The 16,802-nt window shown below is 54.2% G+C and overlaps 1 protein-coding gene across 8 annotated transcripts in view; it reads right to left on the bottom strand.

Moving 5' to 3' along the window:
- CA4 (carbonic anhydrase 4) overlaps nt 1-11,000 on the bottom strand; it is a 33,840-nt gene extending 22,840 nt beyond the window's left edge. For 2 of the 8 annotated variants that reach the window (XR_008494997.2, XM_054457099.2), the window contains exons 1-2: nt 6,458-6,611; nt 1,177-1,230 (exon numbers count right to left, since the gene is read on the bottom strand). Coding sequence is in view for 7 of the 8 variants with exons in the window: in XM_054457099.2 (XP_054313074.2) it covers nt 1,177-1,230; nt 6,458-6,515 (112 nt within the window). In the remaining variant the exon portion in view is untranslated. Of the gene's footprint in view, nt 1-65; nt 337-1,176; nt 1,231-5,039; nt 5,528-6,457; nt 7,865-8,559; nt 9,008-10,781 lie in introns of those variants that run through there. The other 6 variants (XM_054457097.2, XM_063655616.1, XM_054457096.2 and 3 more) reach the window with 6 other exon arrangements.
- Between the last annotated feature and the right edge of the window lie 5,802 nt (nt 11,001-16,802).

The following is a 16,802-nucleotide window of genomic DNA, read 5'->3' as shown; positions in this document are numbered from 1 at the left end:
GATGCTCAGCTCAGAACTCCACCCTCGCCCTCCCTGGGCCCTCCTCCTCCTCCACAGACACATACTTGCAAGGCTGGGGAGTCTAGCCCCGGTGTGGAACAGGGTGGGAACAGGGTTGCCAACTGTTGACTGTGAGCTCCGGGGTAGGGACAACTTCATGAGATGGTGCACATGGCCTCTCCAAGCCCTGGGTTTCCCAAATGTAAAATGGGAACTGCAGAGATAATCCGCTTCCCTGGTATGTCAGAGAGTTTAAAGGAGCCAGATGGAGAGGGCTTTGGAAACTGTGGAGTGGGACCCCCGGGGAGGCTGCTGATGAAGGGCGCTGAGCATCATCTGAGGAATGGGAGGGAGAGGAGTAACCCTGGAGAGGAGCTGGTTCCCCAAACCCTGGTGACCCCAACACCAGGTGGGCCCGGGTCAGGAGCGGGCAGCACTGCTCAGTCACCAAAACACAGCAGACTGCAGGGTTTGCATTCGAATTGGTCAGCATTCGAATAAAAGCGTAAAGGACCATCGCTCAGGCCCCCTGCAAGGGGTGTCACTGGGATAGAAACAACTCCCTATTTTATTATGGGAAACAGCAAAACGCCTTTCTTCCTTTAATGCTGCTGCCGATTCATTCCACAGGGAACATGCCCTCTCGGTGACAGCAGGTGCCAGTTAAGACTCAGGTCACTCTATGCCCCCTGGTCCCTGAGCACCAGGACAGGAGAGTGAGAGAGTGTGTTTGTGTGTGTGAGTGTGAGAGTGTGGGTTTGTGTGTGTGAGTGTGAGTGTGTGTTTGTGTGTGTGAGTGTGAGAGTGTGGGTTTGTGTGTGTGAGTGTGTGTGTTTGTGTGTGAATGTGAGAGTGTGGGTTTGTGTGTGTGAGTGTGTGTGTTTGCGTGCATGTGTGTGAGTGTGAGAGTGTTTGAGTGTGTGCTTGTGTGTGTGTTGTGTGTTTCTGTGTGGGTGTGTGTGTTTGCATATCTGTGTGTGTGTGTTTGCATATCTGTGTGTGTGTGTGAGAGAGAGAGAGAGAGAGTGTGTGCGTGTGTGTGTGTATGCTGGGAACTGATATCTGCCTGGGAGGCCACCATCACCCCTCCTCTTCCCATTCTTCCGGGGTCTCCATTTCAGCCTGCGTGGTGCCCACCATGCAGAAAGAGCAGTCCCCTGGACTGGCTGTACTCACCCAAGCAGCGGTAGTTGGAGGACTCGGCTTGAACCTCGTAGCACCAGTGTGACTCTGGAGCAGAGAGGAGGGGTGTGAAGTGTGCGTGCGTGTGTCTTGTTGCTCACACACACAGGAGGATCAGAGGCTGGGCCTACCCCTGGGGTTGGAGCCCCTCTTGGGCTGGGATGGAGTGTTCCTGGCAGTAGGATTGAGGGCCCAGGGAAAGAGACTCAATTGAAAACCAAGCAGGGGCTGATCAACAAGTCAGCTGGCATAGGGCTCTGTTCCCCAGGCAGGGCCAGGCCAAGCAGCCACTGGCCCTCCAGGGAAGCCCTCTGAGGCACTCATCTCTAACGTGGGGCTGGCCTGGATACTCCATCCTTTGGTCACCAGCGGCCTCCTCCGTGCTTACCTCCCCCACCCCAAACCTGGAAGGGAGACTGGTGAGAGGGGAAGAGGAGGACTTGGCCCAGCCTCCGCTCCTGGGACAGTAGAGTCAGGTTCAGCCGGGCAGCCTTCCCAGATCCAAGATGAGGGAGGAGATTAGGCGGCCCCTCCCCAGAATGCCTCACCCTGTGTTACTAAGATCCCTTCTTGGCTAGCGTCTCACAGCTCCCGCTAGGAGGAAAGCAGCCAAGCTTTCTCCCCTGCCCCTCAACAGCACAGTCCTGATGTTTGGGGACAGGCTGAGGGCTCTGCCTCAGGGCAATAGAACCCAGCATCTCTGAAAAAAAGGCTGCACCTCAAATGTCCCACATGGATGCAAGATGTTAATAAGAGGGGAAAGTGCATGCAGGGCAGAAGGGCCTATGGGAACCCTCCGTACTTCCTGCTGAATTTTTATGTGAGCCTAAAATTGCTCTAAAAATAAAGTCTATTAATTTTTTTTTTAAAGGCTGCACCAGCAGGGCGAACACAACATCTCATCCAGAGCTTGGAATTCTGGCTGAGCCGCTCAGGGGGCTTAGATGGGTTTGGGGGCAAGTCCCTTAAGCTCTCTGAGCCTCAGTTGTATCATCTGTAACATGAGAGAAACATACCCACCTCACAGGGCCTTGAGGAGGATTAAATGAGGTTTCAGGTGGCTTGGCACTTAGTAAAATCCCATCGACAACTCCTTCCCTCCCCCACACCCCTCCTACTCACCCCATGGCCTCCTTTTGGGAGCAGATGGCCAAAGCCAAGGAGGGGCCGAGAGAGGAGAGAAATGAAGTGACTTGGAAAGAAATCAAGATGAGGAAATTCCTAAGAAAAGCATGGTTCCCACTCAGCCAAAGCTGAGGCCTCTGAGCTCATCCGCCCTCTCCCTTCTTGCCTGGGCTGCCCCCACAATCCCATCTTCTTGTAGTCTAAGCCAGGGTGGAGTCCCCGGAGTGGGGACAGGGTGGGGAGGGAGCCATGAGTGCGCATCCCCGGGAAAACTAACTGGCCACGAAGAGCCGCTTTGGGCTTTGGAGTTTCCCTGCCCTGATCACTGCCTCTCCTTCCCTGCTGGCATCGCCTTTTTCAGAGCTGCAGTGTCCTCCCCCTGATGGCCCATCCCCAGCCCCAGGCAGGGCTCTGCTGTCCCTGGGAGTTGCTGCACCTGAACCACCCCCATGTGGGTGGATTCTGCAGAGGGCAGTGGCCACTCGCCACCCCAGCAGTGGGGCAGAGCTCCGAAGCCTCCAGCTCCTGCTCTGCCTTTGCTCAGTCTCCATAGGGGAGTTATCTGACATTCTGAGTCCCATAATCTTCCTCTGACAGAAGGCATGTTACAGGAAAGGGGTCCCGATCCAGACTCCAAGAGAGGGTTCTTGGATCCTGCACAAGAGAGAATTCAGGGCAAGTCTGCAGTGCAAAGGAAAAACAAGTTTATTAAGAAAGTACAGTGGTGAAAAGACAGCTACTCCATAGACAGAGTAGGACATTCCCAAAAGTCAGAGAAGGAAGGAATGCATCCAATGCATTGTATATGTGGGGACATGTGCTCTGCTACAAGGGTTTCTGATAAAGGATTAATTTTCTTAATTACTATATTATTCAAGAATTGATATTATTATTATTATTATTATTATTATTATTATTATTATTGAGATAGAGTCTCGCTCTGTTGCCCAGGCTGGAGGGCAGTGGCGGGCTCTTGGCTCACTGCAACCTCCACTTCCCAGTTTCAAGCAATTCTCCTGCCTCAGCCTCCTGAGTAGCTGGGATTACAGGCATGTACCACCATGCCCAGCTAATCTTTGTATTTTTAGTAGAGACAGGGTTTCACCATGTCGACCAGGCTGGTCTCGAACTCCTGACCTCAAAGGATCCACCCGCCTCGGCCTCCCAAACTGCTGGGATTACAGGTGTGAGCCACCGTGGCCGGCCAACATTATTATTTTTAAAGCAAAATTAGGAATGCCTTTGCTCTCCAGATATCGGAGTATCTGGACCTTCCCAAGTCTGGGTCTGTGTAGTAAATATTACTAATTTGTTCCCTTAACTGCAAACATCTAGAGGCTAGAAATGCCTGACTTTCTGATAATGCAGCCCAGCAAATCCCGGCCTCATTTTCCTAGCTCTCACCCAAAATGGAGTCACTCTGGTTCAAACGCCTCTGACAGGTGCAGCCACCAAATTCCCAGTGCTGGTGACTGAGGAGATAATAAATCAGAGGGCATTTGCACCATGACAGTTCCTTGCCATAATCATCCCATGTCCCCACCCGCAGAGCTCTTGAAGGAGGAAGGGGTTTTGAAGATTGGGCTGGCCTCTCCTCTGACTGGAGGCCCCGGGGGCAGCCATTCCAGGAGAAGGCTCCCTTCAGCCAGCATCCCCAAGAGCCAGCTGCAAAGGGTGGAGCCCCCTGTAACTCACCTCACAGCCTCCCTGGGGCCCATCTGGTCCAGGCTTAGCTTTTCTTAGGAATTTGGTCTTCCCTGGCTCTGGCCATAGCTCCTAGGTTTGTAGTGGTGACCTCTGATCCACTGTCTTAATCATGGAGACTTTTGACCTGCTTGGCTGAACGCGCTTGTAACTACCTTCTTCAGGAAGCAGCAGCCAGGAAAACATAATGGTGGTGAGGTCAAGACCAGGGGTCAGGTCCATGTCCGTGGATGAGGGTGGGGTGCTGGTGGCAGGAGCACCCACCACTCAGGTTCCTGTCCTCGTTGAATGAGAGGGCCACTCTTGCAGATAAGTACCAGCCCACTGACTCAGGCCACTCCCAAGAGGGTCTGGGAAGGAGAGGGGCTACCTACCCAGAGGTCTCCGTGTCCAGCGCCACATCCTATCTAGTCCATCCACCCTGACCAGAGGTTAGAGACCGAAAGTCGGTTGCCTGTCACCCAGCTACTGCCCCCCACACTGACTGACCTGCCACCCCTCCCCCTTATTTCAAGATGGCTGAAGAAGCCTCTCTAATGGACCTTGCTCACCCCACCTCCCCCTCTGAGGGACAGGGGATAATCCTGAAAAACAGCTCAGCACAACCCAAGTGTGTCCTGGGCAAAGTCTCAGCCGCTTCGGGCCAGGGGTCTGGGGCTCTGAAGGGGACCAAATATCCTCTCCCGTCCTCCTGTCTCAATGGACAGAGATGCTCTGGGGGTCTCCATATGCAACCTGGTCCCTTCTCAGCTTGAGTCCCCGATAAGATGAATGGAAGGCAGGTCCCAGTCAGAAAGCCGTGGCACTAAAGGGGATCGCAGCTTGTGTGAGGGGTGAGCTGAGACACATTCCTGACACTGGCCCCAGGGTTGGGGGAGAGCCCCATAAACTTGGTACACGGCGCACCGGCCACGTGCCACACAGGCACTGCACTAATCACTTAAACCCATTATCTTATTCAAACGCTTAAAACCCCTGAAGTCAGAATGACTACACCTGTTTTGCAAATGGGACAGGAAGTGACTTACCCAAGACCACACAGCTACAAAGGACCCGAACTGCAAAGCATTTCTCTTTCTACTGTCTAGCTGCTTAGTAGGTTTCCAATGTCCAAACCTACAAATAAAAGTTTCCACATTCTGCTTTTTCTCCTTCTTCTCCCAGGGGCCCGGAGGAGAGGCTGCAAGATGTCCCTCGACCCTCTACGACAGCTCAGCCAGTCCCTGCCGCAAAGGGCACACGCTGCTGGCTCCTCTCTGTGCAGAGGTCACCTTCACCCCTCACTCCGCCGCTTGGAGGGTGGAGCACCTAACTTGGGAGAGGAGGTTTCAGCCTGCCTGGACCCCAAGAACCATCCGAGGGGTGGTTGGGCTGAGAACTGGCAGATGGGGTCTTCCGGTGATGGGGTCTGGGGTTGCAAAGAAGGTGCCTCCAGGATCGGATCCCTGTGCCCAGCGGCTTGAAGCGCCTTTAGCTCCTTATCAAATATTAACATGCCTTTCCTGCCACCTCCCACCTAGAGGAATAATTAAGAGCTCGGCTTCACCATTAATCTTTAAACGAAAATCACCCTCTCCGGAAAGACCGGCTCCGCAGAGGCCCTGGGGCTCCGGGTCCCCCACCCCCCGCCCCAGCCAGGCTCCCAATTCAGCGCTGCGGGTTAGGGAGGCCAGGGGAGCTTGCGACCCTCGGGGGAAAGGAACCCGGGTGGGAAGCGCGGCTTCCAGGACCCTGCCACAGCGCCCTTGCTCTGGCCGCGGGGCAGTCACCCAGCGCTGAGTCCCAGCGGGACGGACGGAAACCCACGGGCAGACGGAGGAGGCTGGGTGAGAAAAGAAGGCGTGCGTTGAGGCGGGTCCGAGAAGCATCCTTTTTTTTTTTTTCAAACGGAGCACCAGGCTGGAGTGCAGTGGCGTGATCTCACTGCAACCTCCACCTCCTGGGTTCAAGCGATTCTCCGGCCTCAGCCTCCCGAGTAGCTGGGATTACAGGCGTGTGCCACCACGCCCGGCTAATATTTGTATTTTTGGTAGAGATGGGATTTCACCACGTTGGCCATGCTGGTCTCGAACTCCTGGGCTCAGGTGATCCACCCGCCTCTGCCTCCCAAAGTGCTGGCATTACAGGCTGGAGCACCCGCGCCCGGCCTGAGACGCATCCTTATCAGGGACTCCCAACTCGTCTCGCCGGGCCACGCGCACACACCCTCACCGCGCACACGCGTGCACACGCTCCCCCAGCCGCTGCGGACACGCGTGTGCACACACAAGCTCGCACGCTGCCCAGTCCTCCCGCACCCTCGCGGCCTCCGACGCACACGCAACCCGGGACCCCAGCGCCGCCGACGCTCACCGGTCGCCCGCGGGGGGAGCCTCTGCAGGGGCGGGAGCTGGGGGCACGGAGGGGACCGCCGAGGGGCACCTGGGGCCGGAGCCCGGGAGCTCACCTGCACTGGCCGATGGCCGCGCCGCGGAGAGGGCCAGGAGCGCCAGCAGCATCCACATCTTGCGCGACAGCAAAGAGTCCTCTGGGCCGGGGGTCGCGCACCGAGGAGGCCGCCGCGGGTGCAGCGATCCTGCAGGCCTGGGTTTTATAGCGGAGCCGCGACGGGAGGGAGCCCCGACAGCTGGAGGCGGGAGGCAGCTCCTCCCCCTGGCGGGGCCTGCCCTCCCCTCTCCACCTTCCCCAGTCCCTCATCTGAAATCCTCCGCTCTCCCCGGTCCCCTGCCCCGCCTGGCCACCTCTTGCCCTGTGCGCAAGGCCCCCTCACCCACTCCGCGTCCTCTCCACTCAGAAGCGGAGCCCTGCCCCTCCCCCATCCTACTCCTGGTCCCTGGTTTGGGAACAGGGACACGACACCACAAAGTGCTTGACCCACACAAAGATGAGTGCCCCGATGAAGACTTCGATCATTTTGGCGCCACCCCTGCGCAGTGGTCTTGAATGGGACCTTGGAATGGCCTTGGGGTGGGGGTGGGGGTGGAGATGGCCTCGAAGAGATGAGAGGCTGAGGGGCGTGTGATGCCGTTTGTTGAATCAGTGGCCGCAGAAAGGCTCTCTTATCTCTCTTAGGCAGTGGTCATTGAGTCTCTGGGTCTCATCTCTTCTATTTCCTCCCAGGCTGCTCCAAACTTAATTTCTAAGCAGACCAAAGACCTTTCTTCGAACACAGAGCAAAGCTGTCCCTAAACTACTGCCCTTGCTGGTGTTTATGTGATGACCAGGGAGGGTTGATGGGGCAGAATTAAGAAATGGATTGTAAGAGGATTCGGTGAGGGAGAAGCTGATGGGGTCAAAGGGGAGGAGCTAGGTTCTTTGAACCCCCCAGGTGGAGAGATGAGAGGGGAAGAGAAGAGACTGGGGTCTGAATGGACCGCTAGTTCTCCCATCTGGCAAGATCTCCAGAGGAGTACAGGGGAAGTTCCCTTAAGGGCGGCTCCAACATTTGGGGAAATGGGGTCCCCCCCCACGCCCCCAAGCTGCTTCTTGTCTCCTCTCTTAGCTGTGCCGCCCTGCTACTGCAGGTCCTCTGTGTCCCACATGGGGTGGGGGCTTCTGTGGGAGTTTGGGAAGCTCAGGCTGGGGTGCGGTAGAGGGACGGAGAACCAGGCAGTGGACCTGGACCTCCTCCATCAACCCATCAACAGAAAACCCCCTTTTTCTGGTTTAGCCACTCCCCATCCGCTGCCAACCTCTCAGTTCCTACCGACCTTCGAACCTGGGCTAGGGACCTCTGAAGGGGGATTGCCTCCCCCAGAAGGATTCAGGCAAAGACGCTTCCTCCTTGCTTAGAGCTGAGCTGGCTCCTCGCTCCTGGCCCAGGATCACACAGCCTCACAGAGCAGCTTTGATCCTACAGAGAGGCAGGAGGGAGGGGAGGGGGTGTCCATGCCAGGCTTAGGGCTCTATTGTCAACACCACTGTATAATGTAATCACCAGCCTGCGACTGTGACAGCCGCGGGAGGGATTCCACACCCAGAGCCTATTCTGGGGAGTGCATTTGTGTTCACAGGGCTATAAAAATGTCCCTTTCAGGACTGAGGAAGCCTGTTCCTGGGAATAAAAACCACCCCAGGGAGTCCCTGTGACCTCAGGCCAGCCCCCTGATGAGCAGGGGAGAGGCTTGGGAACCTTTGGTGGGGTTAAGGGACTATTGATCAATGACCCACTTTAAAGTTCATTGCATTCAGGCCCCCCAGGAGAGAGGGGGGCCCTGGGTGCATTTTGGGACCATAAAGATGGGTGAGGAGAACGAGTCCCTGGTAGGGCATCCCCTCTGAGGAATGGGGTAGAGGTAAAGCTATGCACTCTCTCATGGGTGCATCTTAATTATGGGCACCACAAGAGCCTGCACATTGGCAATGGGGTGGTGGAGTGGTTCCTGCTCCATCTGCCATCTCTAACTTCAAGGTTACACAGGGTGAGTGGCCCACCCTTCCTGTTCCTGGTCTTAACATTCTCAGCCTTATCTCCAGCCCTGACCCCAGTCCCGGCCTGCCATAAACCAGTCACCTGTCACTATTTAGACTACCTGGGGCCCTGCTTACCTGTAGGGGGCAAGGCCTGATTTAGGGTCATTAGAGCTGGAATGGGTGCTGACATATCCCAGAGACTTACAGGGCCCATAAAGCTGCCAGCCCAGGCCACCTGAGTGGGTGAGCCCAGCCCAGCAGCCCCAGCCTCCTTCCTCTTACTCTGCAGAGGCCCCCAGTGTTCTGAGTTCAAGTCTTTGCTCTTCCTTTGACTCACGGATGACCTTGGGCAACTTTCCTGCACCCGGCTGATTGCAACTTCCTCATCTATAAACTGGAGATGGTAATCCCTGCCCTGCTGACCTCCACCAATAAACAGTTATTTGGAGTCTGCTGTGAACCAGGGCCTGCCCAGCCCAGACTCTCACAACCGGCCTCTCAGTGCCTGGGTGTAGCCGCTGGCCCATGGCGGATGCAAAGATTAATCACGCTCTTGTCCTCTGGGGATGTCTGCACGCATGGCCTGTCAGGAACAGAAGGGAGGACATGGAAAAGCTAAGGGGCTTTGAGACACATAACCCTGGAATCACTTCTGGCTCCATCCACTTGCTCTGTGATGGCAGCTGAGCCTGTTTTCCTCATCTGTGAAATGGAAATCATCCGCCAATCTCTCTCAAAGATTGCCGTGAGGCCTCAGTGAGCTAAAGTCTGAGGAGGCTGGGCCCACGGCTTGGCACATTGGCACATGTGGCCATGACCTCTAAGCAGAGTCCCCTTAGCTGGGTTAAACCTGACCCTAGGCAGGTGTGGAGGCAGCACTGGGTGGGATGGGACATTGAGTTAGCACTGGGGAAGGGCCCTGGCACATCCAGTCTCTTCCTGGGCTCCCAAGGGCAAGGAGGAGAGCCCTGACTGTAAACCTGGGAACATGAGGTTCAGATGCAGCCCCCGCTGGGACTGTGAGAGCCATGGAGTGGAGGCACAAAGGGAGCTGAGACCCTGCACCCCAGGTTCACAGCTCAGGGGAAGGTCAAATACATTGCCCTAAACAGAAACCTATCATACCTTATGCTCAGCGTAGCAGGAGGGCAGAGAGAATATAAGGCAGAGGATCAGAATAGGAGTAGGAGCCACACTGCCCGGTCTACATCCCAAACCCGACACTCAGCTTTCACCCCCGTCAGGCTCAGTGTCCTGATCAGGAAAATCACCAGCCTTCGACCATGATTTAAAAAAAAACAAAACAACGAAAAAACACAGCAGAAATAAAAACAGCAGCTGCTGGGCACAGTGGCTCATGCCTGTAATCTCAACACTTTGGGATGCTGAGATGGGCAGATCACTTGAGGTCAGGAGTTCGAGACCGGCCTGGCAAAGATGGAGAAACCGCCCCCGTCTCTACTAAAAATACAAAAATTAGCCGGGTGTGGTGGCTGGTGCCTGTAATCCCAGCTACATGGGAAGCGGAGGCAGGAGAATCACTTGAACCCAGGAGGCAGAGGTTGTAGTGAGCTGAGATTGTGTCACTGCACTCCAGCCTGGGCAATAGAGCAAGACTCTGTCTCAAAAAAAAGAAAAGAAAAGAAAAGAAAAAAAGAAAACCAGCAATACCTTCACAAGAGCGTGGTTAGAATTCCACAAGATAATGCTGGGTGAAGGGCCTGTCTGGACACTTACTGAGTGCTCAGTAAACCTCAGCTGTAATTCTTAGTTGTTAATGCCACAGTGGCTTTATGCCCAGAACAGCACAGGAGTCCAGAGGAGCAGCCCCTAACCCAGCCTGTGGGAAAGAGACTGGGGAAGGCTCCCTCAAGAGATGAGACCCGCACTGAGTCTTCAAAGAAAAGTAGACTTTAACTTAAAAAGGGAAGGGAGATGCAGGTGAAGGAAGCAGAAAGAGAAAAGGCATGGAGGTGAGGCTGGAGAGGGGTTTGGGACCAGACAGGGCTTGTCTGTTAGGATTGGAAGGTTGGACTGATCTTTCCTTTGGTGGGGGATAGATATCAAGATCCTAATTTTATAGACCAGGAAACATCCTCAGAGAGGGTCACTCGACCCCAGAAGCAGGTAGGGATCCTCCGTTACTTCTATGAGTTACAGAAGAGGAAGCTGAGGCTCAGAGAGGGCAGTGGTTTGCCCAAATTCACAGCGAGGAGAGAGGAGTAGAGGTGGGATTAGAACTTTGGTCTCCTGCCCCACTTCCCAGTGCTCTTTCTGTGCCATCTCACCTCCTCCCAACACCACATACTTCCCTCCCACTGGGAGTCCCGGCCTCCATCTGCCCTGGCTTTCCTCACCTGCAGATTCTCCACTGACTCGCAGATTATTCAGGGAAAGGTTTGCAGAGATTCCAGCTTTTGTGTTCCCGGAGAGTGAGAATAAATCCACACAAAAGAAGGGTTAGTCAATAGCCTGGGCTCCACCTCTCCCCAGCCTGGATGTCTGCTGTATTCCAGCAAAGACGAAAAAACTCCTTTCCTGCCAGCACCTGTGGAGGCTGCGTGCCCTCTTCCCATCCTCTATGCCTGCCCTATTTCTCTGGACTGTGCAGAGAATCTGGAGGAGGGGAGGGGAGGGGGGCTGGCAGAGAGAGCTGGAGACTGTCACTAGGGAAGGACAGGAGCCTTTTTGGTAGAGGAGTTGGCAGAAACTTCTGGCCCCGAACATTTTGAAATAACAATAGCAGTAATACGTGTGGAAAAACCCAGTGATAGAGGTGACATATGTTCTGTTCCTCTCCTGCAGAAAACTCAGGAATACTTCCCCGTGGTCGTCCCCTCCCCTCTCAGCATCTTGGCCACAACAGCCCAGGCTCACACCAGCAGGAGGCTGGGATCAGAGCGAGGTCGGATTTTGCAAGTGTGTTCATTTACATTCTGGTTTTGTGGTGGAGGGATCCCCTAAAGAGGGTAATGAGGGGGAATGGGGTTGGGGAGAAGAAGAGCCACACGAGCAACTTTGGTGGGGAAAGGAATGGTCCTTCCTTAATTAACATGGTGACAACATTAAGAAAACAGGCTCGCGGGTGGCTTGGCGGTGGCTCGCACCTGTAATCTCAGCAATTTGAGAGGCCAAGCCTGGCAGGTTGCTTGAGCCCAGAAGTCTGAAACCAGCCTGGGCAAGATGGTGAAATCGGTCTCTACAAAAAATACAAAAATGAGCTGGGCGTGGTGGCACACGCCTGTAGTCCCAGCCACTTGGGGGGCTGAGGCTGGAGAATCACTTGAGCTCAGGAGGTGGAGGCTACAGTGAGCCAAGATCACACCACTGCACTCCAGCCTGGGGCCTGGGTGATAGAGTGAGACCCTGCCTCAACAACAACAACAACAACAACAACAAAAAAAAAAAAAAAGAGAGAGAGAGAGAGTGAGAGAAAGAAGAAAAAGAAAAGAAAAGGAAAGGAAAGTAAAAAGAGACTTGGCCAGGCACAGTGGCTCACACCTGTAATCCCAGCCCTTTGAGATGCTGAGGCAGGAAGGTCACTTGAGCCCAGGTGTTTGAAAACAGCCTGGGCAGCATAGAGAGACCCTGTCTCTACAAAAAATAAAAAATTAGAGGAGTATGGTGGTGCACATCTATAGTCCCAGCTACTCAGGAGGCTGAGGTAGGAGAATCCCTAGAGTCTGGGAGATTGAGATGGAGGCTGCAGTGGGCTATGAGCATGCCACTGTACTCCAGCCTGGGCAACAGTGCAACAGTGTGAGACCCTGTCCTGTAAAAAGAAAGAAGGAAAGAAAGAGACAGAGAGAGAGAGAGGAAAGAAAGAAAAAAAGAGAGAGAGGAAAGAAAGAAAGAGAGAAAGAAAGAAAAAGAAAGAAAGAAAGAAAAAGAAAGAAAAAGAAAGAAAGAAAGAAAGAAAAGAAGGAAGGAACGAAAGGACTAGCAGGGGTGGGGGCTCACGCCTGTAATCCCAGCACTTTGGGAGGTGGAGGCAGGTGGATCATCTGAGGTCAGGAGTTTGAGACTAGCCTGACCAACATGGTGAAATCCCATCTCTACTAAAAATACAAAACTTAGCCAGGTGTGGTGGCAGCACATGCTTGTAATCCCAGTTACTCAGGAGGCTGAGTCAGGAGAATCGCTTGAACCCGGGAGGCAGAGGTTGCAGTGAGCCAAGATCATGCCACTGCACTCCGGCCTGGGTGACAGGGCAAGACTCTGTCTCAAAAAGAAAAGAAAAAAAAAAAAGAAAAAGGAAAAAAAAGGAAGGAAGGAAGGCAAGCAGAAAGGAAGGAAGCAAGCTATCTCTTTCAGGGGTGTGTGTGTATGTGTGTGTAAACTTCTTTTTCCTGATTACCCAAATAACACTTGCTCATTGTAGAACATTTGGAAAGGAGAAAAAGAAACATTATGCATAATCTTATTTCCCAGAGGCAATCATTTTACAAGTTTGACGTATTTTTAAGAAAAAACACCCCACCTCAATCCGTATTTAATTTTTCTGTGTCCCCTGCAGACTTTATCTATATGCAAGCATGCTATTGACACAGTGAACAATGGAGGGTCCTGCTTTTTAATGTCCACATTTCAGCGTAAACATGAGTCCATGTTACTGGGCAGCCTTTGCAACTTTCATTTTGTGGCTCCACAGTACACCCAGGTTGTATCATCAGCTCACTCCCCATTATAAAGAACATTGCAGCGAACGCCTTCCCGCTAGATGGACAGGGCCGCTGGATGGGCAGGGAAACTGGGAGTCTCAGCGCCTCTCCCCAGCTCCCCACTGAGGGGAGCTGCCTTAAGTAAGTTCACGAAAATAGTTGAGGGGTGCGGTGGGGGCTAGTGAAGGTCCCTTGGCGGCCAGTCGGAGAATCAGAGCCTGGAGTCCTCACTCTGACCTCTGATGTGCCTATGAGATGGGAAATATGTGTGAGGTTGGGGGTGAGGTGGTTCTGAATAGATTTGCAGGGTGTGAGAAAAAAATGTGCTTGTGGGTGCCTCCTCCCTGAGTGCCTTTGCACAACATTGGCGCCCTCTGCTGTCCCTGCTCGTCTAATACTTTGGAAGTTCTTCTTTCTGTCTAACTGTAGATCAGTCTGTCGTTCCTGTCTCCTTTCCATTTAGGGGGAGAGTATCATTTAACAGCAATGAAATAGCATTCAGAGAACTGAAAAAAAACTCTTTAGGTCCACCCCAAACGCAGTACCCAGAACTTTAGCCTCCTTCAGGAGACTTACCTATTGGAACTACTCTCTCTCTTAGATATTGAGTTGGGGGTGGGGCGGATGGGGACTGAGACAAGCAGTTGAGAATAAGGCAACAGGTTCCCTGAAGACCCTGTCCTAGCCACTCCCTTCTCCAGGTGTAGCCCTGGGGAGGGATGGCTGTATTACAGCCGCAGAAAGAAGCTGAGTGTTTGGCAGCTTAGCTCACCTCCTGCATCTGATAAGGGTGACACATGGGTACACGTGGGGTGGTTAGATGGGTTTTCCCTGCCTCTCCATTTATGATGCAAATGGCGAAGTGGGGAATGGCTTTTTCCTAGTAAGTAACTCCGAGATTTCCGAAGTTTAATGAGCTTTGTGTGGTAGAGGATTAGGGGCAGGCCTGGCTTCATGGGGCAGGGGCTTGCATAGTTGCAGAGCGGCTGCACTTAGAAGAGCTTCACATTTTCTTTTTTCTTTTCTTTTTCTTTCTTTTTTTCTTTTTTTTTCTTGAGACAGTCTCAATCTGTTGCCCAGGCTGGAATGCAGTGACGTGATTTTGGCTCACTGCAACCTCCACCTCCCTGGCTCAAGTGCTCCTCCTACCTCAGCCTCCTGAGTAGCTGGGATTACAGGCACAAGCCACCACGCCTAGCTAATTTTTTTTTTTTTTTTTGAGACAGAGTCTCTCTCTGCCGCCCAGGCTGGAGTGCAGTGGTGCGATCTCAGCTCACTGCAAGCTCTGCCTCCCGGGTTCACGCCATTCTCCTGCCTCGGCCTCCAGAGTAGCCGGGACTACAGGTGCCCGCCACCATGTCTGGCTAATTTTTTCGTATTTTTAGTGGAGACGGAGTTTCACCATGTTAGCCAGGATGGTTTCGATCTCCTGACCTCGTGATCCGCCCGCCTCGGCCTCCCAAAGTGCTGGGATTACAGGCGTGAGCTACCGTGCCCGGCCTAATTTTTGTATTTTTATTAGAGACGGGGTTTCACCATGTTGGCCAGGCTGGTCTCTAACTCCTGAACTCAGCTGATCCACCCGCCTCGGCCTCCCAAAGAGCTAGGATTACAGGCATGAGCCACCTCACCCTGCCCACATTTTTATTTTGTAGCTTATACTGGAGGCTGGGGTTTGGGGGAGCGGTGTCTGTCTTCTGGTTGTATCTCCACCCTGCCAGGGCGGGCGGCAAGGGGGTTGAGATTCTAAAAGCCATGAGGGAAAGCTCCCCAGGGCCCAGCCTCCCCATACAATTCACAGGACAAGTCTGGAGTGAGCCAGGACTATGTCCATAAAAGGAAGGAAAAGACAAGACAATATTGCCCAATGAGTCAAGCGTGATCGTAGCACAAAGAAGCAGGGCGCTGTTCCGCAGAGCAGGGACCAGTTCAGAGAAGAGGTCGGGAGCAGCTGGGCGATAGAGAACAGTCTTCCTACCAGCAGCCCTAGGGCCCTCCGCTGGCGCAGGTTCTGCTTTCTCGCGGGAAACGCTTCCCTACAGATGCTCGCTCATAGCCCACCGCCCCGCGCCGCTGCAGCCTCTGTGCCCCGGCAAGCCTCTCCAGCAGCCTGGCAGTGCTCGAGGTGAGCACAGCGTTTCGGCCTCCCGAGCCTGCCTACTCCTCGCGGCAATGTCTGACAGCTAGGTCAGCGGCGCGACGTCTATGGTGGCCCTGCGCGCTGAGCGCGATGTCCAGCCCCAGCACGGTCCCCAAGCGGGCCAGCCTTGGCCTGGGGCGCCGTCTGAATTGGGCGCTGGCTGCACACTCAGCTGGCCTGGAATGCCCTGGACGGCACCTGCCTGCCTGACTTCTGCCTCTACCATCTGGTCTGGCATTTCGCCCCGGGCTGATGATAAGAAGGTGCCAGGAGGCCCTGGGACACCGCGCAGGAGCACGGCGGGAGCCATACTGGGGCATAGCCCTGGACTGCCTCTCTGAACTGGCCTGCTCTGGGGAAGAGTGCCCTGCTTCTTTGTGCTATGATCACGCTTGACTCACTGGGCAATATTGTCTTGTCTTTCCTTTCTCTTTCTTTTTTATAGATATAGTAGTCCTCATTCACTCCAGACCTGTCCTATGAATCGTATGGGGAGGCTGGGCCCTGGGCAGCTTTCCCTCGGCTTTTAGAATCTCAACTCTCTTGTGGTCATCCAAGCTTTCCAAAAAGGAAAGACATTTCTTTTCTTTTTCTTTTTCTTTCTTTTCTTTTCTTTTCTTTTTTTTTTTTTTTTTTTTTGACACGGTCTTGCTGTGTTGCCCAGACTGGAGTGCAGTGGTGTGATCATAGCTCACTGAAACTTCCTGGGCTCGGGTGATCCTCCCACCTCAGCCTCCCAATTAGCTGGGACTACAGGTGCAGTGCCATCACTCCCGACTAATTTTTATGTTTTTTTGTGGAGATGGGGCTTCACTATGTTGCCCAGGCTGGTCTCGAGCTCCTCTGCTCGAGCGATCCGCCCGCCCCGGCCTTCCAAAGTGCTGGGATTACAGGCGTGAGCCACTGCGCTGCCCAAGCTTGTGATTTTATATGCTCAGGAGCAAAAATCTGGTCCCGAAGTGGCTGTACCCAGTGTCAAAGAAGGGCATATTCACTTTGTGAAAGATGTGCGGGAGGAATTCCAGGGGTTTTTCTCTCCTGCTTCGCAGGTAGCAGTGTTGGCACAGCTTGGATGGCCACGCCGGGGTTGAGATTCTAAAAGCCGAGGGAAACCTTCCCGGGGCCCAAACAATTACAGGACAGGTCTGGAGTGAGCGAGGACTATCTCCATAATAAATGAATTCCTGCCAGTGCCGGGACAGAGCACGGGGTTCGAGCTTCGCCCACCTCTCCCGCACTGCCTGCGACTGGACAAGGCATGGACCTTCGCCGAGCCTCTCAGGCAAGCTCCGACCTCCCCGGTGCTTCCGGGTGAAACCCGCGGTGGTCTAAACAGTTGAGGCAGGCGACGATCCATGAGGGCTGTTGGACCAGTGCGGACGCGTCCTGGAGTTCGGGTCGAATCCTGAGTGGAGGCTGCAGCGCTGACGCGGCCTCGGGTAGATGGCGGAGGGGCGTGGGGCGCTTCAGCACCACGGGGTGGACAGCACCCTGGAAGAAGCTGCTGAAGCCTGCAGCCGAGGTCGCAGCCAGGCTCCCCAGGCCCCCGCCTGGTTCCGCGGTCTTTACCCTGGAAA

This window comes from Pongo pygmaeus, chromosome 19, assembly GCF_028885625.2.
Source record: "Pongo pygmaeus isolate AG05252 chromosome 19, NHGRI_mPonPyg2-v2.0_pri, whole genome shotgun sequence".
NCBI classification, from domain to species: Eukaryota; Metazoa; Chordata; class Mammalia; order Primates; family Hominidae; genus Pongo; species Pongo pygmaeus.
Note: the sequence above shows the minus strand (reverse complement) of the source record. Positions and strands in the feature narration are given on the sequence as shown.